Source organism: Pristiophorus japonicus, chromosome 2, assembly GCF_044704955.1.
Source record: "Pristiophorus japonicus isolate sPriJap1 chromosome 2, sPriJap1.hap1, whole genome shotgun sequence".
Classification (NCBI taxonomy): Eukaryota; Metazoa; Chordata; class Chondrichthyes; family Pristiophoridae; genus Pristiophorus; species Pristiophorus japonicus.
Genome location: NC_091978.1, coordinates 38,092,253 through 38,116,556, shown reverse-complemented (window position 1 = coordinate 38,116,556; position 24,304 = coordinate 38,092,253). Strand labels below are relative to the sequence as shown.

Genomic DNA, 24,304 nt, shown 5'->3' with positions numbered 1-24,304 from the left:
ATTCATATACATAATGGTGAATATGTGGCAAAGGCGACCTGAGGGAGAGTAGAGATGGGATACTGCCAACAAATTCAAGAGGGAGTTAGACAACTTTTTTTAGGGGGGGGGGGCAATTGAGGGATAGAGAAGCGAGAGTGCAACGTTTTGAACTGTGGAAGCAGTCAGATGGATCACAGTGGTCTTTCCCAGCCCTGTACTTCCCGGTACCTCTGTGTTGCTGCTGCAATGCTACCCTGCCATACTTCAGGCCAGACGAGCAAGTGTTGTGATTCGCAACTTTTAAACAACGGGACATCCACAGGCTTGCCCATGCGCAGTTGTTTTAAGTATTGTTCCGGCTCACGCTCCGAAATCCACATTGCAATGTAAACAAGGCAGATTCCAGAGCAGCAGCAGCCAACACATACATAACCACTTCTATTTGAAGTGGTTTTGTATAATATAAACTTGCCAAAAAAATTCTCCTCAAGGGAAATACCACTTACAGTTTGTAGATTAAATTATACAACATGTCTGGAGTGCAGACCAGTGAGTTACATTCAACGGTCTTTGCGTTTAGCCAGTCAGCTTTGGGTCGACATTTTTTTAGTCTACCTGTTGGGGCAGGATGTTTATTTTTCAGGAACTACTCTAACATGGTGTGTTTACTTTCTGTCTATTTTCATTTTTTTTTACAGTCAGTTTAAAATGATTATTTTCCTCCTCCCCCCCCCCCCCCCCCCCTTCTATCCTTCTATGTGTAGATTGATCTGATATTATGCAGGTCACCTGCAACCTTTCACATTACATTAACAAAAGGACTGAGAGGGACCAGCCACTTGTGCTGAAATTGCAACCGTGAGCAGGGGAACAGCAGCAACTCGCATTTCTGTCCCATTCCCTGTGTGCACATCTTTCTGTACACCAGAAATGCTATAGAAAGGTGCGGGGTGAAAAGAGAGGGGTGGGGGAAGTTAGTAGGTTGAGCTAAAAGCAGGATCATAGGAAGTTTTTTTTTAAAGAAGGCATTTCAAACAGGTGTCAAGACGGAGGGATAAAGGGTAAACGGCATGTTTATGATTAAGGCCCAAATAGCAAATGGAGGAAACCGTGTGCCAAGTAAATACAAAAAAAGGCTCGAGTTTCCGCTTTGGGCACAATCAGTTAATTGCGCCCAAAAGGCATTTGAAATTGTGCTGGTTAGGTTACAGTTCAGGTTTCCGCTAAAAATCATTTGCATAATCATAAACGTAACATCTTCAATGAACTGGTGCAATCTGGCAAAGTAATAGTTTCCTTTCTCTGTATTTCCACTAAAAACTATTCCTTGATGTATTTAAGACTGGTAACTGAGTGACGTTTTATTAATACAGCTGAAAGAACATGAGAACATAAGAAATTGGAGCAGGAGTAGGCCATTTGGCCCCTCGAGCCTGCTCCGTCATTCAATAAGATCATGGCTGATCTGATCTTGGGCTCAGCTCCACTTCCCTGCCTGCTCCCTATAACCCTTCACTCCCTTATCACTCAAAAATCTGTCTATCCCTGCCTTAAATATATTCAATGACCCAGCCTCCACAGCTCTCTGGCGAAGAGAATTCCACAGATTCATGACCCTCTGAGAGAAGAAATTCCTTCTCATTTCCGATTTAAATGGGCGACCCCTTATTCTGAAACTATGCCCCCTAGATTCCCCCCACGAGGGGAAACATCCTCTCTGCATAGACCCTATCGAGCCCCCTCAGTATCTTATATGTTTCAATAAGATCATCTCTAAGTCTTCTAAACTCCAATGAGTATAGACCCAACGTACTCAACCTTTCTTCATAAATCAACCCAAAATTTTATACATCTCAATGAGACCTCCCCTCAGCCTCCTCTGTTCCAAGGAGAACAAACCCAGCCTATCCAATCTGTCCTCACAGCTAAGATTCTCCAATCCAGGCAACATCCTCGTAATTCTCCTCTGCACCCTCTCCAGTGCGATCACGTCCTTCCTATAATACGGCAACCAGAACTGCATGCAGTATTCCAGCTGTGGCCTACCCAGTGTATTATACAATTTAAGCATAACCTCCCTGTGAATATGAGCATTTTTAATAAGGGTATCGAGCAATGTTCCCTCGAATTGTTTTTTTTGTGCATGGTCCCTTTAAATTTGCTGCATGGTATCTTCCAAATGGAGCAGCTTGTGAGCGGTCTGCACTGGACCACCCAAGTGATGTGCAGGCCATGCACCCATGCATCTTAGGGGGAACATGTCAGTTATGGCTCAGTGGGTAGCACACTTGCTTCTGAGTCAGAAGGATATCAGTAAATGCTAAGAAAGAGCATGAAATATTCTTGGCAAATAAAATCAAGGAAAACCCAAATATGTTCTATAAATAGATTAAGAGGATAACTAAAAAAAGGGCAGGGCCTATTCGAGACCATGAGGGTAATCTGTGGGTGGAGGCGGAAGATGTGGTTATGCTTCTTAATGAATACTTTGCATCTGTTTTCACAAAGGAAAGGGGCAATGTAGATATTGCTATCAAGGAAGAGTGTGAAATTCTGGATGAAATAGATACAGTGAGAGAGAAGGTATTGGGGGGTTTGGCAGCTTTGAAAGTGGATAAGTCCCCAGGCCCAGATGAAATGTATCCCAGGCTGTTGAGCGAAGCAAGAGAGGAAATAGCAGAGGCTTTGATCATCATTTTCCAGTCCTGTTTGGATTCAGGCACGGTGCCGGAAGACTGTAGGTCTGCTAATGTGGTACCCTTGTTTAAGAAGGGAGAAAGGGATTGGCCGTGTAATTACAGGCTTGTCAGCTTAACCTCCATGGTGGGAAAATTATTGGAATAAAAATCCTGAAGGACAGGATAATTCTACATTTAGAAAGGCAAGGATTAATCAGGGACAGTCAGCACAGATTTGTAAAGGGAAGATCGTGTTTGACTAACCTGATTGAATTTTTGTGGAGGTAACCAGGAGGGTCGATGAGGGTACTGCGTATAATGTAGTGTATATGGACTTTAGCAAAGCTTTTGATAAGGTCCCACATGGCAGACTGGTCATGAAAGTAAAAGCCCATGGGATCCAGGGCAAAGTGACAAGTTGGATCCAAAATTAGCTTAGAGGTAGGAAGCAGTAATGGTTGATGGATGTTTTTGTGACTGGTAGGATGTTTCCAGTGGGGTTCTGCAGGCTTCAGTACTGGGTCCCTTGCTTTTTGTGGTATACATCAATGATCTAGATTTGAATATAAGGGGTATGATTAAAAAGTTTGCAGATGACACTAAAATTGGCTGTGTGGTTAATAATGAAGAGGAAAGTCATGGTCTGCAGGAGGATATCAATTTACTGGTCAGGTGGGCAGAACAGTGGCAAATGGAATTTAATTCAGAGAAGTGTGAGGTAATGCACTTGGGGAGGGCTAATAAGGAAAGGTTATACACATTAAACGGTTGCCCACTTAGAAGTGTAGATGAACCAAGGGACCTTGGAGTGCTTGTCAACAGATCCCTGAAAGTAGCAGGCCAGGTGGATAAGGTGAAATGCTTGCCTTTATTGGCCGAAGCATTGAATACAAGAGTAGGGAGGTTATGCTTAAATTGTATAATACACTGGTTAGGTCACAGCTGGAATACTGCATGCAGTTCTGGTCGCCATATGATAGGAAGGACGTGATTACACTGGAGAGGGTGCAGAGGAGATTTACAAGGATGCTGCCTGGAATGGAGAATCATAGCTATGAGGACAGATTGGATAGGCTGGGTTTGTTCTCCTTGGAACAGAGAAGGCTGAGGGGAAACCTCATTGAGGTGTATAAAATGTTGAGAGGCCTATTTCCCTTGGCGGAGCAGTCAATTACGAGGGGGCATAGGTTTAAGGTGGCTGGTAGAAGGTTAGAGGTGATTTGAGGGGAAGCTTCTTCATGCAGAGAGTTGCGGGAATCTGGAACTCACTGCCTGGAAGGGTGGTGGAGGCAGAAACCCTCACCACATTTAAAAGCTGCTTGGATGGGCACTTGAAGTGCTGTAACCTGCAGCGCTGGTAACCTAGAGCTGGTAAGTGGGATTAGACCAGATAACCACTTGTTGGCTGGTGCAGATACGATGGTTAGTACATCATGGAATATAATATGGCCAGAGTGATCTCCTGGACTAGTTTCAATTGTCTGGATGGGTTGGAGAGGAATTTTCCCAGATTTTTTTCCCCAATTGGCCTGGGTTTTTACTTGTTTTTTTTGCCTCTCCCAGGAGAAAGCCAGGCTCCGGGTGGAGTGGAGTATAAAATGTTGCAATACAAGGGGTATCGCAGTTGTGTGGGGTGGACTGGTTGGGCCGGATGGTCTTTACCTTTTGCCATTGTTCATAGGTTTATATGTAACCTTCAGGGCTGCTGACCGAGGGTTGTGTGGCTCTTTGCCAGGACATGGTGCGGACACGGCGCGGACATGGTGTCACTACACTGTTGTAATGTGGGAAAGCACTTCATTGGCTGTAAAGCACTTTGGTCGTGAAAGGTGCTATATAAATGCAAGTCTTTCTTTCTTTAACATTGGTGTCCAGTCCTCTACCTGTGAATGACCCCAAATGATTTTCAAAAACCATACCGAACCACTTAATAGTTTCATTGGTGCACACTAGTCAGTTTCTTAGTAAACGAAATATTTTTGGATATGAATAAACTTTAAAAAATGTGCCACTGCACTTAAGAAACTGAATGCGATTTGAAGAGCCTTCCTGAACCAGGGCAATCGGCGGAATCTCGCAATTTCAATCTGGGGGCGTGGCGAGATTTGTAAACGGGGTTTGATCCGGGCGAATTGAATCTTAAACCAGCGGAAAATACGAATATGACTGGTTTTGGACCTAACTCACTTACGTTTAAAATTCCCCGATCCTTTACGCTGGTTCGGCTCATTCCGCCCGGATTGCACTGATATTACCAGCGGAAACTCGGTTCAACAAAAGACATTCTACAAAAAGACATTTTTTTAAAATACTCAAATCTGTTGTAGAAATAACATACACATCGGCGAGCAGCGGTCCATAGAAAATAACCTACCCACGTCATTGGTTTGTACCTGTGTGCTCATTAATTGTGGCTTTGCTGTAAAGTACTGGTCCCTAACGTGTATCCTCTATGTAATCCACTAAACGCAGGGATTAGCAATAATACTATTTCATGTTTTCTGTCAGTCAATATTGAAACAGCTGGAGGGATAAAAGTATCCATCTGCCTTCCAGTTTGTGATATTGGTGAGAGAACTGGCTGCCGAGTGAGATGGATTAAACAGCCGAGATCCCAGTCACAGTGTCTGGAATAAGATTTTTTGTGTGTCTGCAGTTACTTCCTATGGTTTACAATCCGGCCCAGAAAATACAGTTTCCTAAAGAGATGTCTTTCTTGCGTCAGCCAAGGCTGCCGAGTGGAACTGTCAGTTTAGTAAAGCTTCCTTTATTATAAAATGCACGTGTTTGACATTAATTGGCAGGTAGAACGAATGGAAAATAGAAAACCTGCCCAAAAGTCTGAGGCTACATTTCAACATCTCATTTGTAAAGTGACAGAAATAACAGCTGGTGACGGTCAGCACGTTTCTTTCATCAAAGTGATCCTCGCCAGGGGTTCTGACCTGTTATTCCAGAGGCCCTTGGTGGAGCGCCGGACAGGCCTATACCTCTGACCTGACCTCTCCCCTCAGGCTCACCCGGAGCACCAGCGCCGATTGTGTGCCCTTACTATCGCTGCACAAAACCTGCCCATCACTGAAGCTTTTCCGTCTTTCATAGGAGCCGTTAAACCGACGCCACATCTGCCCTCTCATGTGGACTTAAAAGATCCATTGGCACTATTCGAAGAAGAACAGGGGGAGTTCTTCCCGAATATCCTGGTCAATATTTATCTCTCAACCAACATCAATAAAACAGATTATCTGGTCATTATCTCATTGCTATTTGTGAGGCCTTGCTGTGTGTAAATTGGCTGCCCCGTTTGCTACTATTACACCAGTGACTACACTTCAAAAGAACTTCATTGGCTGTAAAGCGCTTTGGGGGGCGCACTGAGGGTCCTGAATGGTCTTTTTTTTCACCAGCATATTTTACTCAGATTTGGAATCATCTGTGAAGTTTGCTTTTGGTTAACCTGTGGAATTCTCTGCCACAGAAAGTTGTTGATGCCAGTTCGTTGGACATATTCAAAAGGGAGTTAGATGTGGCCCTCACGGCTAAAGTGATCAAGGGATATGGAGAGAAAGCAGGAATGGGGTACTGAGGTTGCATGATCAGCCATGATCTTATTGAATGGTGGTGCAGGCTCGAAGGGCCGAATGGCCTACTCCTGCACCTATTTTCTATGTTTCTATGTTTCTATGCATTTTTTATTCTGCTTCCTCCACTTCTTTTTCTCCTCATCCATGTTCACACATCTGCTTAAAGTGGTGGGACAACCCACTAGGACACTGGCCTGCCAAACTAACTTGCAGTGGCCATCAGCTGGCAGGAGGCCTCACTCTTTTGCCCCGAGAGAGACATCGCATTTCTGCAACACTGAAACTGCCCTCAAACAAAATCACTGCGACTTAACCAATTTCATAGAATCATAGAATAGCACAGCAAAGAAGGCCATTCGGCCCATCGAGTCTGCATCAGCCCTTTTGAACAGCAACCCAGTTAGTCCTACATCTACACCCTCATTGAATATATTTAAGGTGGAGATAGACAGATTTTTGAATGATAAGGGAGTAAAAGGTTATGGGGAGCGGGCAGGGAAGTGGACCTGAGTCCACGATCAAATCAGCCATGATCTTATTGAATGGCAGAGCAGGCTCGAGGGGCCAAATGGCCTACTCCTGCTCCTATTTCTTATGTTCTTGTGTTCTTTCCCTATATCCCTGCAATTTTTTTCTCTTTCAAGTATTTATCCAATTCCATTTTGAAGGCTCCTATTGAATCTGTATCCCCCATCCTATCAGGCAGTGCATTCCAAACATAACCATTTCATCACAACTGAACCAAACTGACTACAACAGCAAGCTTCTGCAAAACCGGATTCTCTTTTTGATAAAAATATTAGTCTCAGAAATGACAATAAGGTGAAATGGAAGCATTTTCCCTTTATTAAAGTCAGTGACAGGTGCAACAAGCATTAGATCGAACGAGCAGCCACCATGCCAGAAAAGACCCCTCACCGCACCACAGCACCCCCTCCCCCCATCTCCTGAACCAGTGCTCTGTATGAATCTCATACATCGACTATGCTGATGGCTTGAGTGAGACTCCCCAACTGGTGCCAATGTCGGTGGAGTTTTGTGCTGCGGACTTGGGAACTGGGTTGAAACTGTGCCTCTCCATCTTATTCCACTTGGAACTATAAACAGCTGCTAGAGAGAGAGAAGGACAGAGAGAGGGACCTTCATCCAATGTGTCAATCAGCTGGATTATTGAGCCAGTTTCTCGAGATGAAAGGACAGTGGTCTAATTATCTAAGTCACCCAGTTCCATGTGAAGTAAGCAAAATATTTGTTGCAAACACCATCCGGCTCGAATGGTGTTTTGAGGCCCTGTTAACGTATATTTATACCAATTTCGGCCTTGATGATGAGGTGAAAAGCTTGGTGAACTGTACCAAAAAAAACCTAAAGGACGACCCTTTTAAGTGTCGTTTTAAGTGTCTGATGTAAGCTTTCAACATTATTGGGATCACAAACGCTCTCGTAGAAATCCGTTTAAAAGTATATAGGAACCGTGCAAACGCTCTCGTAGAAATCCGTTTAAAAGTATATAGGAACCGTGCAATCCCTGGCAGCTGCTCGCGAAATCTGGATTCACAAACTCCATGCTACCCTCTGCATGCTTGCAGGATTTGCTGGCATCTGCATTCCTCGGTTAATTTGTCTGAGCGGGTATCATGTTTCGGTGCAGGCGTCCCCTCAGCACTACTGCGGCGAACCAGGACTTTTACAGCGGGCTAGAGGAAACCCACTGCCCATGTGCTGCCATTTCCAATAAAATATAGCAAGAATTTTGCCTCCCTCGCTGTACTTGTGCGTTTGCCATTGCGGTTCAACCAGTGAAAGGTCATTTTGGAATAAATTAACGCGCTATTCTGTGCGTTGGCAACAAAAAGAGACGAATTCGGCGCAGCTTAAAGCTCTGTGTTTAGCCGTCCCATTTTGAAGCGTCTAAGCCAATGGTTGCTCGTATCATCAGATTTCAACCAAAAATAAGTGTCCTTTTTATATACAAGAACGCATTTGGAAATGAATCCTCCGAAAGCCAGTACAAAGTAACAATAACAGGAGTCCGCGAGGACTTGGTTGATCAAATGATCTTTGTGGAGTGTGAAGGAGAAAGCCTACATTCCTGGAACAGCAATCGCCCCGAATTCCATGGAACATCTGTAATGTGGGTCGATGATATCAATTACCATAAGTGCCTGGAATCAGCTCCATGCAAATTCTAGTACATCGTCTTTTGGTTTCTTCAATTATAATCAATCTGTATGTTGTGCCTGTGGTGACATTGTGCCAACCGTTTTGTTTTAGCTCGGGAAACGACCAGTAAGCTTGACAAGCATGTTCCATGTTTTAATATGTCAGCTCCACCTCACCACCTTCTCACCATATCCATCACCCCTCTGCAAGTTCCCCTTTGAATAGGGCCAAAGGAAGGGTGTTGGGGAATGTGATAGAGGAGTATGTGTGTGCGAGAGTGTGTCTCTGTGAGAATGTGTGTGAGTTTATGCGACTGTAAGTGTGAGAATATGTATTGTGTGAGAATGAGAGTGTGTGTGAGTGTGCGTATGTGTCTGTGAGTGTGAGAATGTGTGTGAGTGATTTAGTGTGAGTATATGTGTATGAGTGTGTGTGAGCGAGTGTGTGAGTGAGACTGTGCATGTGTATGAGTATGAGAATGAGTGTATGTGTATGAGTGTGTGTGTGATTGAGTGAGTGTATGAGTGTAAGAATCTGTGTGTGAGAATGAGTGCATGTGTATGAGTGAGAGTGTGTATGTGAGTGAGTGTATATGAGAATGCGTGTGTGAGAATGAGTGCATGTGTATGTGTGTGTGTCTGAGTGAGAGTGCGCGTGAGTGAGCGTCTTTCTATGAAAACGTGTGTGGGGGAATCAGTGTATGTCAGTGTGTAAATGAGAGAATAAGAGTGAGAATGTGTGCGAGTGTGAGAATGAGTGTGAGAGAATGAATATGAGAATGTGAGCGAGGGATTGAGCGAGTGTGTGTGGCCTAAAGAAAGCCTCTGGGGGTTCGCTTCAGAAACAGAGTAGATGGAACCCTCTGTAATGAACAAAACGGATGGTCAATTTCACCCACGTGTTTCCAACCAGTCTGTTATTCTACAACTGGGAATTGAGCTAGGAGAAATGTAGATAGGGAAATCCTGGAATCAGATCCCAGTTAATTAAGCCTTATCTACTTCCTCGAGAAATCATTGGAATAAAGCTGCGACAACTATTTCCTCGAGCCACATCCGCCGGTAAGGAACGAGCCATGTGCTGAGAGAAGCTGTAAAAAATGCTTTAAAACTGATGGCTTTTGTCCCTCTTTGAATGGATGGGCTGCACTCCATAATCACTTGATTGTTCTGGCTAAACGGAGTCAAACTCTGCAAACATCGTCCGTTGTCTCCGGGGGTGCTAAAAAAAAGTGTCTTCCTACCCGGGTTTTTTTTTCCACGACAGTAAATTATGTAAATCCTTTTGCTAGAGGCAGTCGCGGTAATAAACTTGAGTGTAAACACGGCAGTTAAAGAGAGAGTTTGTTGCTTGTGAACCAAACGGATTTGGGAGGAGAGGGAGAAGTGGTTCGGGGTGAAATGATGTGAATGTTTTGTAGAATTGCCCGGAGTTATCTCCAAGGATTGTGAGTTTTGGCAGTGAGAGGAAAAAAACATTGAAGGGATGGCGGAAACCGATCCTAAAAACACAGGGAGATCTTCTGCAACTATATTCACCAGAGCTCCCGATTGCAAAGTGAAAAAAAAACATTCGCAAACCACGGATAAGGCAATTGTGAAGCTGTGTGTAGATTGCCCGTGCCACTGTAGAAATGGAACCTGGGTTACGCCGAGTAAACCAATTGTCTCCCTAGTGGAAGAGTCGGGACCATTCCTTGCTGAAGTTCCACATCTCCCACAACGGAAAACAAAATATGCAAGTGCGGCTGTTGCGTTGAGTAGAGGCCTGGCGTTGCATCCAACCGGGCCCTACCCATATGCCGTTGGAATCGTTTTCTCACCAGTCAAACCTGCACCCCTGTCGGCCATCATCTTGCCCCTTGCGTTCAAGGACACCCTCAAAGACTCCTTGATAAAGTGCAACATCCCCACTGACATCTGGGAGTCCCTGGCCAAAGACCGCCCTAAGCGGAGGAAGAGCATCCGGGAGGGCGTTGAGCACCTCGAGTCTCATCGCGGAGAGCACGCAGAAATCAAGCACAGACAGTGGAAGGAACATGTGGCAAACCAGACTCCCCACCCACCCTTTCCTTCAACCACTGTCTGTCCCATCTGTGACAGAGACTGTAATTCCCATATTGGACTGTACAGTTACCTGAGAACTCACTTTTGGAGTGGAAACAAGTCTTTCTCAATTTCGAGGGTCTGCCTATGATGATGATGGTGAAAGTGCATTTGAAAAAGTGCCTTACTTGACCAAACCAATGGAAGATTGGACAGGCTGGGGCTCTTAGTGAAAAGAGAAGGCTGAGGGGTGACCTAATGGAGCTCTTTATCAAAGAGGTTTGATAGGGTAGAATGTTTCCATTTTTGGGAGAGACCATAACTAGGCCATCAATATAAGATAGTCACCAATAAATCCAGTAGTGAATTCAGGAGAAACTTCTTTACCCCGAGAGTGGTTAGAACTGCCTAACACAATGAGTAGTTGAGGTAAACACTATAGGTGTATTTAAGGGGAGAACACATGGGAGAGAAAGGAATACAAGGTTATGATGGGGCTAGATGAAGAGGAGTGGGAGGAGGTTGGCCAGCATTCGGTTGGGCCGAATGGCCTGTTTCTGTGCTGTTACACACACCTTCATCTCATAACACTCCTGTGAAGCGTCTTGGGGCGTTGCACTACGTTAAAGGTGCTATATAAATACAAGTTGTTGTTGTAGTACATTCTGTGTAACAGGCAAGGATATAGCCTTATTAACGCATACTGTACAATTCGCCCAATGCATTTTGTTTACGCGGTGACGGTTGGTGACCTGACAACGAAACACACTTTCAGCAGCAGCACTAACTTGGCTCCCAGTGGAGCCTTTATTCGGATTTGTAATCATTGGTCATTGAAGGCGGCGTTACGCGGGGAGTTTCTCTGGTAAGCGGCGATCACAGACGATCAGAACACAGGCATGCTTCACCCTCAAGGTAACATTGTTTGCTGGAAGATTTATATAGTTTTACTCACGTGTAACAGTAGGGCATTTGCTAATAAAGATTTCAAACACTATTCCAAGCAGCATTTACATTTGGAACCCTCCAAAGGAAAATTAATTTACCTGGAGGGGATCGTTATGTGTGAGTGTGTGAGTAAGGGGGTGTGTATACATGTTAATATTTGCTCGCTGATCTACATTGGCCCCTGTTAAGCAACTCCGCAACCTTAAAATTATCATCCTATTTCCAAATTTCCCTAATGGCCTTGGCCCTCCCTATCTCTATCTCCTCCAGCCCTACAACCCCTCGAGATGTCTGCGCTCCTCTAATTCTGCCCTCTTGAGCATCCCTGATTATAATCGCTCAACCATTCAGGTTTAGGGAGGGAATTCCAGAGCTTAGGGCCTTCAGCTTCCCTCCCTAAACCTCTCCGCCTCTCTTTCCTCCGCCTCTATACCTCTCTTTCCTCCTTCAAGCTCCTTAAAACATACCTCTTTGACCAAGCTTTTGGTCACCTACGCTAATTTATATTTATGCGGCTCAGTATAAATTTTTTATCTCATAATACTCATGTGAAACGCTTTGGAACGTTTCACTACGTTAAAGGCGCTATTTAAATGCACGTTGTTGTTGTTGTTTAAGACATTCCTTAAAATCTACCTCTTTGAACAAACTTTTGATCATCTGCCCATATATCTCCTTACGTGGTTCGGCGTCAATTTTGTTTTGTGTTAGAACACTGCTGTGAAGCTCCTCATGATGTTTTACTATGTTAAAAAAAAGGCCTATAAGAAATACAAGTTGTTGCTGGGTGCATACGTGTGCGTGTCTGTGTGGAGTGGCCTTATTCTGGAGATTTATGGCTCCCCCATCAATCAAAATTTGTCAGGATAAACAAACGCGTTTCTTCACCTGCTGGGCAACGGCCTCATCTCAACCAATGTGCAGCTAGCCCCGTGAGCCCGCTGACCTGCCCCTTCCACCCATTGTCCCGGTAATTGTTACCCATTCCCGGACCCGATCAGCACAGATTGTCATGCAACACCCGATCACCACGTCAAGGGTTTAACAGGGAGGGCAGGTTCCCGAACCTGCTGAGGCTTCACAATAAAAACGGTCATTTGAAAGAAACATATTTACAATTATCTTTGAACTCTTTTAAAAACACGTAGCAGCGTTAATGGCCACAAGACGGAGAGTAACTCAATCAGGCCGCTGAACACCTCGCTCATCTGCACGGGTGGAGAACTCCCATCCGAACTGTGTACATATTATTGGGTTACAGCGCCATCGAAGATAAAGCACGGTTGGAGCGGAAAAAGCCATTCGGCCCATTCAGCTCGATCCCTTTCCTTTCGGTCCATGTCCCGCCCTCCTTTCAGCTCATGTTGGTCTAGTCCCACGTCCCTATCCTTCCATGCTCTGTTAAATCAAGACTCGCGTTCACAGCCCAACAAGGCGGCTTAAATAATGTATTCCAACTCCACATATATCAGATTTATACAGCACAGATCCATCGCGCCTGTACCGGCTCTCTGAAAGGTCCAATTAGACCCACTCCCCTATTCTTTCCCCATCGCCCCGCAACGTTTTATTTCCCTTTTTCAGCGAAAGAAGTTGGGAAGTCCCACAGGAAGTTCATCCAATTCCTTGCCCCCAATTCCGACTTTGCTAGGAATCCCAGTTAGAAATCGCATTGAATCCCGCCGAACCACATTGGGGGGAAACCGCTCAATCATTCAACCTGCGTTCAGCCTTGTGACACCAATCTGGTATCAAGACGCCGGCTGCATAACTTAAGAGTTAAGTTCTTTTTAAAGTTATTTTCTGCCCATTTATTTGAAGTTTGAGTGTTATTTGCGTCGCATTCCGATACTCACAGAAGAAGAAACCGTTCCTTGGATGTGTAACAAGAGCGAATAGATCCCAAAACGGAATAATAGGATTCATGTCAACACAAGTGCAAAAGTCCTTCCCGCTTCCCCATTGCAATAAAGACACTCATTCACTGCTTCCAAAGCGCTGCTCTTCATTATGTAACTAACAGACACCAGACACAGGGTCTTGTTAATGTTCCGTGAAATGAATCATTATCATAAGCGAAAAAAACTTCGGGCTTAACTTTTCTACCAAGCTTTAAACATCCTGTACTGTTACCGCGATACATATATATAGCACCGAATACGTCTTGTTGTTACAACATTCTACTTCAAACTCGACCCCGTCTCCATTTATAATGATTTACAATGAAAATTAGATTGGAATGTCTTCTTTTTCTTACAAGCCCTACGGAAGTAGCCCCCAGTTATTGGCTGGAATTCTTCCTGCAAATTGAAATCGTTCAATTAAATAATTACTTATAGTTTTCTGTCAGTTTTGTTTAAACCAGATGCAATGGGCATACGGTGCAATCAACCAAAAACATATAGAATTCACATCCGATATTTATTTAACTTAGGAAATGTCCAATCACTTCTAACTGCAACCAACAGTAATGAAACAACGATAGATAGATAGATCGATCGATAGATAGATAGATGGATAGAATTAGATGGATAATGTCTTGGACGTATCTGCATTAGAAATTATGTGTTTTACTTTTTAAATAATCCCAGTGTTTGCATATCAGATTTTCTTTTGGCGAACATCATAAATCATGAGGGCAAAGAATCGTGGAATCAATGTTCACAGCTCTGTGACTGGCTGGAATGCGCGCTGTGGTTGTGTGCAAAGGAATTCTAACATGGTGATCAGCCCTCGCACCAGATTCAATCCGAATCAATCACAGCTTAAATCCCTCACTGAGCGTCTTAAACGTGAACTGTTGCACGCTGTCGATGTTAAGTTTTAACACGACACATTTGCCATTGCTTTGTCCGGTAACTGGTTTTTGTTCAATCTGAAAGTGCAGGAATAACTACCTGCATTAAGATTGTGTGAGCTGTAAAGTGCAGAGAAGTGGGAGCTGCGACCCCGGCGCGATGGGACCCTTCTGTGCCGAAGTGACTTATGATTCTGCGTGCTTCCACAGGAAATAACAACTACAGCATCCCGGTGTGAAATTCATCCCTTTATTTTCTTAATTTATTTGACGGAAAACCGGTCACTGGGCAGCATCTGGATTTGATCATTGGAGAAATTACGAGCAGTTGAAGGGGAAATCAGCTCGTCGCCTGCGCTGCGCGCAGAGAGGCGCATCGATTTGTTTGTTTGCATTTCCACCGGGGATGCACAAGCCAGAAGAGGGATTACACGAGAGAGAGAGAGAGAGAGGTGAGTGGGGGTGGATGCTCGGCTTTATCCGACCAGGAATCCAATTGTTTTCTTTGCCTGGAGGCTTGAGAATTGGAGGCAACCTGATGATTTTACACACAAGCTACAAGGTCCCTCAGCCTCAGAGTGCTACTTGAGTAACCTTCCCTCTTTGGAAACGGCCCTCCCCTGTGCGCATGCGAGAAAAGGTAGGAGAAAGAGAGGGGGGACTCTTAGCCATGGGAATCTTTGAAAAGTGCAACTTTTTAAAAAGGCACACGTTAACCCCCAATGTCACTTGGAATTGTGCATAGTAAAGGGAAGCCGGTAAAAGATTGCTATGTTTGTCCAACCAGGCAAGGACGCTCAACAGGACCCCCCGACCCCCGCCCCCACCGTGCCCCCAAGCACTGCATCATTGAACCCCAGTCGTTTGCACAATTAAAAAAAATTAAACCCAGAGTACTCACCCCTTGCACCGTCTGAAAGCGCCGTGACTCCCAACATCAAGAAAGCGAGTCGAAGAAATTCCATCGTCTTCCCTCCGAAGCAAACCAAAACGAGATTCTCTCTTTATATTCTTCGCGTTTTCCAAGCTGCGAATAAACGAAGGTGTTTTTTTGGGGGGTGTTGCTTTCAGAAGTGAGAGAGGTTATCAGACTGCCAGGATTCTCACACTATCTCCGCCGGGGGGTGGGGGGGAAGAGAGGAAGGGTTCTTATACTGCCAGCGGGTTACAGTCCAGCTTCACCACACAGTTCACCTCAAGCGTGTGCTAGTGTCACACAGTTAGTGGTGTTTAATAAAACTGCGGGGGGAAAATGTCACATCCACTCGCTTATTCGCAGCGGTACAGCAAAAGGACCCAAAGGAATTCCTATTTTTAAAATTGTGCCTGTCCATTTTGGGGGGGGAGGTGGGCAGAATCTGAGATTAAATCTGTAACATTTGCTAAGAAAGCAAAATATTTTTACTGAATGTTAGTCAGAAAGAAAAATAATGTTATTTTGTTTTCGCTTCTGATTTAACACCACCTTCACTTTCTTGTAAACTTTGACTCAATCCCTGACTAACTAGCTCGGAGCCCGGGGATACAAAACAAACGAGCGGCTGCCTCCAACATGCCATGTAATTACACATTGTCATTAGTTACAAATTTGCACCAAAAACACGTTACAAAGTAGGCGAAAGGATGGGCTCTTCAGGGGGGAAAAGAAATGACCAGAGGCTGTACACATTGCCCACGTGCAAATCAGACGGCTTTTTGCTTATTTCCACTATGCAGTGGAGCATGGTACTTTCTGCTCCTGCAACATTTGAAACGTTTTATCTCAAACAAAAAATAATCAATGCAGAGAAGAAACAAAAAATTGCACAACACGTACACATATACACACTGCAACTGGATGCTGCCGCCGCGGCCCCTGTCTTTTATAGTCTCAGGAATGGTCAGCAACACATTACTGTTTATACCGCTGATTACAAGCTGGCAACTCGAACACCCCCCACCCCTTTCTTTAAAGCGGATCATTGGTAGACGCAGCCGCTATGGTAACTCTTTATCAACAATTATCTGAACTAATCGGGTCCCACAGATAGAGATCGGCCGCTCGCACGGTCTGAAGGGGAGTGAGTGAGTTTGGGGCTGCTTGTGACGGATGGAGCCTGCAAGTGCTGTACCGGCGCCCAAAACAAATAAACACCGACTGCTCGGCGGATTCAGTGCGCCGTTGTTATATGATGAGAAAGTGACTTGTTATTGACACGGTAAACTGCATTGCTTCATTATTAGCGCTTCATTGGCTGTATAGCGCTTCGGGACGTCCAAAAGTCGTGAAAGGCGCTATATAAATGCAAGTTTTTAAAAAAATTAGCAATAAATAAACCGGCCTGAACGGACATAAGTAAACATATCGACGCGGGCATAGTCTACGTGCCTCTTGTACTCTCCTTATTCCATACCTGTAATCTCCGATGTGTGAACTGCAACTACCCCGTGTTGCTTAAGACATGGACTTTCCATTTTATATTGTGCAAGGAGGGAGGGGAGAGAAAAAAATCAATCACACGTATTTTAAATCCAAGGGCACTCCATACATGCGCTTGCCCCCGTCGGTCGGTGCCAACGCTTCCGCACTTGGAGGGGATCAAACTTTGAACTTTAGGTAAAGAACAGGGGGGGTGGGGGGCGGGTGAGTCCTTCACTGCAGCGCACGGGGATCTTCGGCACACTCCAGTTCTGATTCCGTTTTATTTTTATCACTGTAAAAGGTCAAGCGTCCTTCGCCCTCTCAGCGATCATTTCTTTGCAACGCGGCCAGAGAACTCTCTCTCTCTCTCTCTCGCTGTGTGTGTCTGGTGAAAAACGCTCATCAGCTGCGGTGGAGAAGGTAGGAAGAGGGCCGTGTAGATCGCTCCCAGTCCGTTTTAAAAAAATACCTGAATTCTCCGATTGGCAGCTCCTTCGCCTTTCAAGTTTTTTTTAATTAAAAAGAACAGCTGTAGAGAGGGACAAAAACTTGAGCCTAGGCTTTGCCAAAAAACAAAAATGACCGCCAGTCAATCGATGCGCAGCATTACCAACTGTTCGAGTTTTCCTCTCTTCACCCCCCTCTCTCCCTCCAGAGTGTTTGTTTTTTTTTAACCAAAAAGCACGGCAAGTAGTAACCGAGAGGTCGGTCTTTGTGCTCCGCGAGTACAGCGAAGGGCTACAAGCAAGTCAGTTTCAGCAAGGCAAACTTCGGGCCAATCAGCGGCGAGCTGAAACTGATAGGCACGCTGGGGCTGCGGCCGCGGCTCCTCTGTCTCTCAGTACAACAGCCTTAGAAATATGGCAACAACAAACCCCCGCAGAGCGAGTACATCTACGGTAGAAACAGTGTTTATTATTAATAAAATTTGTTGTGTGAAATGTTGTCCTTCAGAAGGTTTGTGGGTTCAAGTGAGCAATATATTAGCATGGATAGAGGATTGGCTAACAGAAAACAGAGAGTCGGGAGAAATGGTTCATTCCCTGGTTGGCAATCAGTAACTAGAGGGGTGCAGCAGGGATCAGTGCTGGGACCCCAACTATGTACAATCTATATCAACGACTTGGAAGAACGGACTGTGTAACGCAGCCACGTTTGCTGACGATACAAAGATGGGAGGAAAAGCAATGTGTGAGGAAGACACAAAAATCTGCAAAAGGACAAAGACAGGCTAAGTGAGTGGGCAAAAAATTGGCAGATGGAGTATAATGGAAAGTGTGAGGCCATGCACTTTGGCAGAAAAAATCAAAGAGCAAGTTATTATTTAAATGGAGAAAGATTGCAAAGTGCTGCAGTACAGCGGGACCTGGGGGTACTACTGCATGAAACACAAAAGGATAGTATGCAGGTACAGCAAGTGATCAGGAAGGCCAATGGAATCTTGGCCTTTATTGCAAAGGGGATGGAGTATAAAAGCAGGGAAGTCTTGCTACAGCAATATAGGGTATTGGTGAGGCCACACCTGGAATATTGCATACAGTTTTGGTTTCCATATTTACGAAAGGATATACTTGCTTTGGAGGCAGTTCAGAGAAGGTTCACTAGGTTGATTCCAGAGATGAGGGGGTTGACTTATGAGGAAAGGTTGAGTAGGTTGGGGCCTCTACTCTTTGGAATTCAGAAGAATGAGACGTGATCTTATTGACATGTATAAGATTATGAGGGGGCTTGACAAGGTGAATGCAGAGAGGATGTTTCCACTGATGGGGGAGACTAGAACTAGAGGGCATGATCTTAGAATAAGGAGCCGTCTATTTAAAACAGAGATGAGGAGAAATTTCTTCTCTCAGAGGGTTGTAAATCTGTGGAATTCGCTGCCTCAGAGAGCTGTGGAAGCTGGGACATTGAATAAATTTAAGACAGAAATTGACAGTTTCTTAAACGATAAAGGGCTAAGGGTTTATGGGGAGCGGGCAGGGAAGTGGAGCTGAGTCCATGATCAGATCAGCCATGATCTTATTGAATGGTGGAGCAGGCTCGAGGGGCTGTTTGGTCTGCTTCTATTCCTATTTCTTATGTTCTTATGTAAGTCCCACTCCAGGGACTTGAGACCACACAAATTTAGGCTGACACTCCAGTGTAGTGCTGAGGAAGTGCAGTACTCTCAGGGGTGCCGTCTTTCGGATGAGATGCTCTCAGATGGACGTAAAAGATCCCATGACACTATTTCGAAGAAGAGCAGTGAAGTTATGCCCATGTCCTGGCCAATATTTATTCCTCAATCAACAGCACGGAAACAGATTAACTGGCCATTATCACATTGCTGTTTGTGTGAGCTTGCTGGCTGCCGCGTTTCCCACATTACAAAAGTGACCACACTCCAAAAAGTACTTTATTGGCTGTAAAGCGCTTGGGACATCCGGTGATTGTGAAAGGCGCTATATAAATGCATGTCTGTCTTTCTTTCATTGGGCCCACCAAGTCTATGTCGCTGTTTATGCTCCACATGAGCCTCCTCCCACTCTATTTACTTCATATCGCCCTATCACATAACCTTCTATTCCTTTTTCCCTCATGTGTTTATCTCGCTTTCCCTTAAATGTATCTATGCTATTTGCCTCAACCACTCCCTGTGGTTGTGAGTTCCACATTCTCACTACTCTGAGTAAAAAAGTTTCTCCTGAATTCCTTATTGGATTTATTAGTGACTATCTTATATCTATGGCCCCTAGTTTTGGGCTGCCCCCACAACCTGGAAACATCTCTATGCCTACTCTATGGAATCTTTATATGTAAAAGAACAGAGGCAGCTGCTATTTGACTTACATTACATTAGAACAATCGAACCTGGTGTTATCGAATAATAAAATATTATTTCCAAGATCTTCTGCTGACATGTTATGAAGCCATCATTGTACATAATCATCACATGGTGTTTGGTGTGTGTGTGTATTGAACTTTCCTGGATGGGTTGTGTGATTGTATTGCTTTTAAAGATTACACACATGTCCCTCTTATTAATAATGAAAACAAAAAATGATGGAAATACTCAGCAGGTCAGGCAGCACCTGTGCAGAGAGAAACAGAGTTAACATTTCAGGTCGATGACGCTTGGTCAGAACTGTTTTTTTTTCCTGTGGACCGGTACAACTTAGAGATAGAGTGAGTCGGTGCTGCTGGAGAGAGTCGAGAGCATAGACGTGGCGGGGTTGAGTGTGGATCTCAGGATGCGGCGAGAGCAGTGGTTCGAGGGACACTGAATATCTCAGAGATATCTGTAATCCTGGGTGGATCCAAAACATGAAGGGTAGAATTTCACTTGGCATCCACGTGGATTGTCGGAGCTGGAGACAGTTGCTGAGTAAAGTAACGTGGCTGTGAAAGCGAGTTTTGGTAGACACTTGATCAAACAGGAGAAGGGAAACAGAAAGCAGTGAAGATGAACAAGGTGAAAGAGACAAACAGAAATCCCTCTGAGGGAAGAGCAGAACTTCTTCAAGGTGGGCATTCCTAGAAGAGAAGTGGCAGTGAATTAAACATCAATATACAATATGCAGATGCTGGAAATCTGAAATAAAAACAGAAATGCTGGAAATACTCAGCATCTGTGAAGAGAGAAACAGAGTTAACGTTTCAGGTCGACGACCTTTCGTCAGAACTGGGGTTACTAATATCGCTATCCCAGTAAACGGTTAACTATAATAAGTTGCTTTGAAAGAATCTCCCAGAGATCATTTTAACAATCGGGGTAAATCTCCCCCCCACCTTATTATAAATGACAGAAAGCAAAAATAGAAAGAAAAGGCGAAACCTGTAAATGGAGAATGCGCAAGGGCTAGTATTAAATGCTTCCTTAAAATGAATAAAATGAATAACTTAAGTTAAAACTGTCTACGATATATTGTACATCACGTATTTTCTGTAGATTACAGAGATGCAATGATCAGTGCTGCGTTTATATGAGCTTATTTATTTTGTTAAAAAAATGATATATCTACTTAGAAAATATAGACAATTAACCTTTACAGTTCTCTATTTCCTTCCTACTGATCCCGACTCTCAAATCTTTTATACTGCTCGTGGGGGGGGGGGGGGGGGGGGGGTGAGAAGCCCCTCCCAGCGTTTTAAATCGTGACGGTGAAATAACCAAATGTAGAACTCCTCGGAAAATAAATACCGTGTAAAAATATTTCTAAATGCTATGAATTTTAACCACACTTTCCGTCGTTAACGTTCCCCGAATAGCACACGTGAAGCAGACATAAATATTTTACGGTTTTCCCTGGAGCAATCTGGAACAGGGTGGACACAGCCCAAGCCTATCAGCAAAAAAGTATTCCACCGCTCAGACCAGATCGCCAGCAGCCGCAGTGCCCGAGGCAAGCACTTCAGCCCCGTGTGCACGGGAACTTGCTAAAATGTGTCAGATCAGTGAAGAATAAAACCCCAGACGGATATCTAGACAGTGACTAGAAAGACTCCGGCTGGAGTTCCAGTAACACCTACTGAATCTGAGGCAAGCCATACATTTTGATTTTAATTGCTGGTAGTCTGGCTCCTTTCGTCGCTGGTATTATTTCACAGGCAAAAAGATAGGCTTGCTGATTTAATTATGGAAACATTTCGTTTTACGAGTTTAATGGTTGCAAACCCACTGTTACTGGGATTGACGAATGCGGTAGACTTAAGTAGAATTACACACGGGGGCGGGGGACACGGCGCATTCAGAAAGAGCGAAACCTTTTAGAAGCCGCCTACTATTTAATAACACACATCTTTGCTATTCTGCATTAACGCCCAGAGAAGTAACACTAGTTCAAGACACCGGCACAGCAGTACTTCAGTCATTTGACTGCAGGAGGCTGTCATTCGCACCGAAGCCTGCGACCAAGAAATAACCCATTATAAAATAATCATTACATTCCTTATAATTATAATGGTGCAGAGCAACCCCGGCTCAAGTCAAGGATACGGCACATTCCAGGCAATCATATTGTACATAACACATTGCATGTTATCCCGTAAATATCCGGTTCTAGCCTGTGTGTTATCATCTGTCTAGAAAGAAAGACTTGCATTTATATAGCGCCTTTCACGATCACCGGACGTCCCAAAGCGCTTTACAGCAAATTGAGTACTTTTTGAAGTGTAGTCACTGTTGTAATGGCAGCCAATATGGGCGCCGCAAGTTCCCACAAACAGCAATGTGATAATGACCAGATAATCTGTTTTTCTTAAGTTGATTGAGGGATAAATATTGGCCAGGACACCCGGGATAACTCCCCTGCTCTTCTTCAAAATAGTCCTATGGGATCTTTTACATCCACCTGAGAGGGCCTTGGTTTAAAATCTCTTCGAAAGGTGGCACCTCCGATAGTGCCGCGCTCCCTCAGTACCACAATGGAGTGCTAGCCTAGCTTTATATGCTCAAGTCTCTGGAGTGGGACTTGAATCCACAACCTTCTGACTCAGAAGCTGAAGTGCTACACACCTAGCCACAGCTGACACTGCCACAGTACAATACTGCAGGCTATGTACTGTCCTATAAGCTCCCGGACCAACCCAGTTAAAAAACTGTAACTGTGGGTTAACAGCTGAAAAGTCTTGCTTATACCAACTATAGTTCATGTGGCCAACCAAAGAAATCTATTGTATACAGCTAACTACACAACTATGCCATGTGCAATTAAATATAATATATAAGGTTATAGTATACACACTTTATGGAGTTAACATATAACATGATAGTATAAATATAGTTATAGCGTATACATTTAAATAAAATATATAAAGTTATTGTATATAGTATTTAGATTCATAGTATATTATTTATAGTAGTTAGCTGTAGTATATGCAGTTAAATACAGTATGTATAATTATAGTGTGCACGTTATTATAGTCACAAAATACGTAGCTAGTATATAAAGTTATAGTATACACCATTATGATATGCAGTTAACTATAGAATAAGCATACACAATTATAGAACATGCATTTAAATAAAATACAATATAATATGGTACTGTACATACAAGTTAGTCTGAACCTTCTGCAGCTATCTTATGCTCAGATGCTAGATTGCTCGTTAATAATTGGTAGTTTTTATTATGATGGAATTTGGGATCGATTATCCAATTTCTTTAAATCCTCTTGTGGACATCTTCGATATTAAATAGGTTCTCGATATGATGAAATACATTTCAATTTAATTAATCAAGATTGACCATCTGCAATCTACATTGTAAATGCGTCAAGAAGGTGTTCTGGTTTCTAATGTGTTATAATTCTGTTTCAATGTAACAGTGCATGAAGGTGATAAGTTATAGTAATAATCATAAATTGCTTTAGTTGGTAAATGTTTTCGGTGTTTTAAAATAAAGAGCTTTCTGTTAATGACCAGTGTTAAGTTTTTTTTCACGCAAACGCCTTTGAACCGAAACGTACGATGTTTTTTACTTGGCTGAGTGTTTACTGCTGAGGCAATAGTCAGATCACTGAATGAACTTGAAGAGGGACACGACCTTAGATTTCTCATTCTTCTCTGCAACACATTGGTCAGTAACAAGGCACTGAACAAATACATAAAATTATTTGAAAACAAATCTGAACCAAAGTTATTTCTGTCAGTTGTACTTTCACTCAGGACACTCAGCACTGTGCTCTCCAAAGCACCTGAGCCCAAGGACGTTAGATTTATTGCAGTCTGAACGCCACGTACCATGTGCTTATTATAAACGAACCCCGCCATCTAATAACACATTGTTGAGGTGCCACAAGCTGTGTTTTACACCTAAACTCATGTTCATTAATCATATGTTTGCGTCAACCTTTCATTGTTACACTGTCAATTGACCAAAAAATGAACTTGTCTAGGATTGCCTAGTATTTATTCTCTAACGCATAAAATGGTAGCAGCTAGTGGGCATGGAGGGGTCATACAATGCACATACATATCTAAACACACACTTCAAACACATGCAAACACACACACACATCCAAACGCATACACATTCAAACATACATATTCAAATACACATTCAAATAAACATACTCAAACATACACACATTCAAATACACACATTCAAACACACATACATATACATTCAACCACGTGTACACACATACTTACACACATTCAAATACATACAAGGATATTCCAAACACATAGAGATGCAAAAACACATCACATATTCAAACACACAACATATTCACACGTATACATACACACACCTGAGCACGCATACTTTAGAGGAACATACTAACGTAGGAATTCGTCCAAAAAGATTCGCACAGGAACAACTCCAGACTCACCCAGATATATGCACAGTAAACACATAACATAGAAACACAGGTACACATGTACAGAAACACAGACGGAGAGGAACAAGCACAGGCATTGGCTCAACCACTTTTGTATAGGAACACAGAGCGTCCCTTGTATTTCCTGGGTGGTTAAATTCCTCTGCATTGTAATATTCCAAACTCAAATTGTTCACGCAGCGAAGTTAGATTATTTTGTGAAACAAAATCTACCTTTAATAACCCACATCATTAGACGGACCAGCTTAATCTGACACAGTGGCTAACAGTATTCTAATCCGGAGAAGGTTAATGATACACGAAATATTCTCGCTCATCATTTTGCGTTCTCAGCGATTCTGTGTTTCAGTGAAGCCCTGGGTTAGATTTCCACAATCCTTTATGGC

The 24,304-nt window shown here is 43.6% G+C and overlaps 1 protein-coding gene across 2 annotated transcripts in view; it reads right to left on the bottom strand.

Moving 5' to 3' along the window:
- Positions 1–17,328, bottom strand: part of LOC139236929 (fibroblast growth factor receptor-like 1) — a 358,006-nt gene extending 340,678 nt beyond the window's left edge. For both annotated transcript variants that reach the window (XM_070866868.1, XM_070866869.1), the window contains exons 1-2: positions 16,591–17,328; positions 15,099–15,224 (exon numbers count right to left, since the gene is read on the bottom strand). In XM_070866868.1, coding sequence (XP_070722969.1) covers positions 15,099–15,162 — 64 coding nt within the window. In that variant the 5' untranslated portion in view covers positions 15,163–15,224; positions 16,591–17,328. The remainder of the gene's footprint in view (positions 1–15,098; positions 15,225–16,590) is intronic.
- Positions 17,329–24,304: the final 6,976 nt, after the last annotated feature.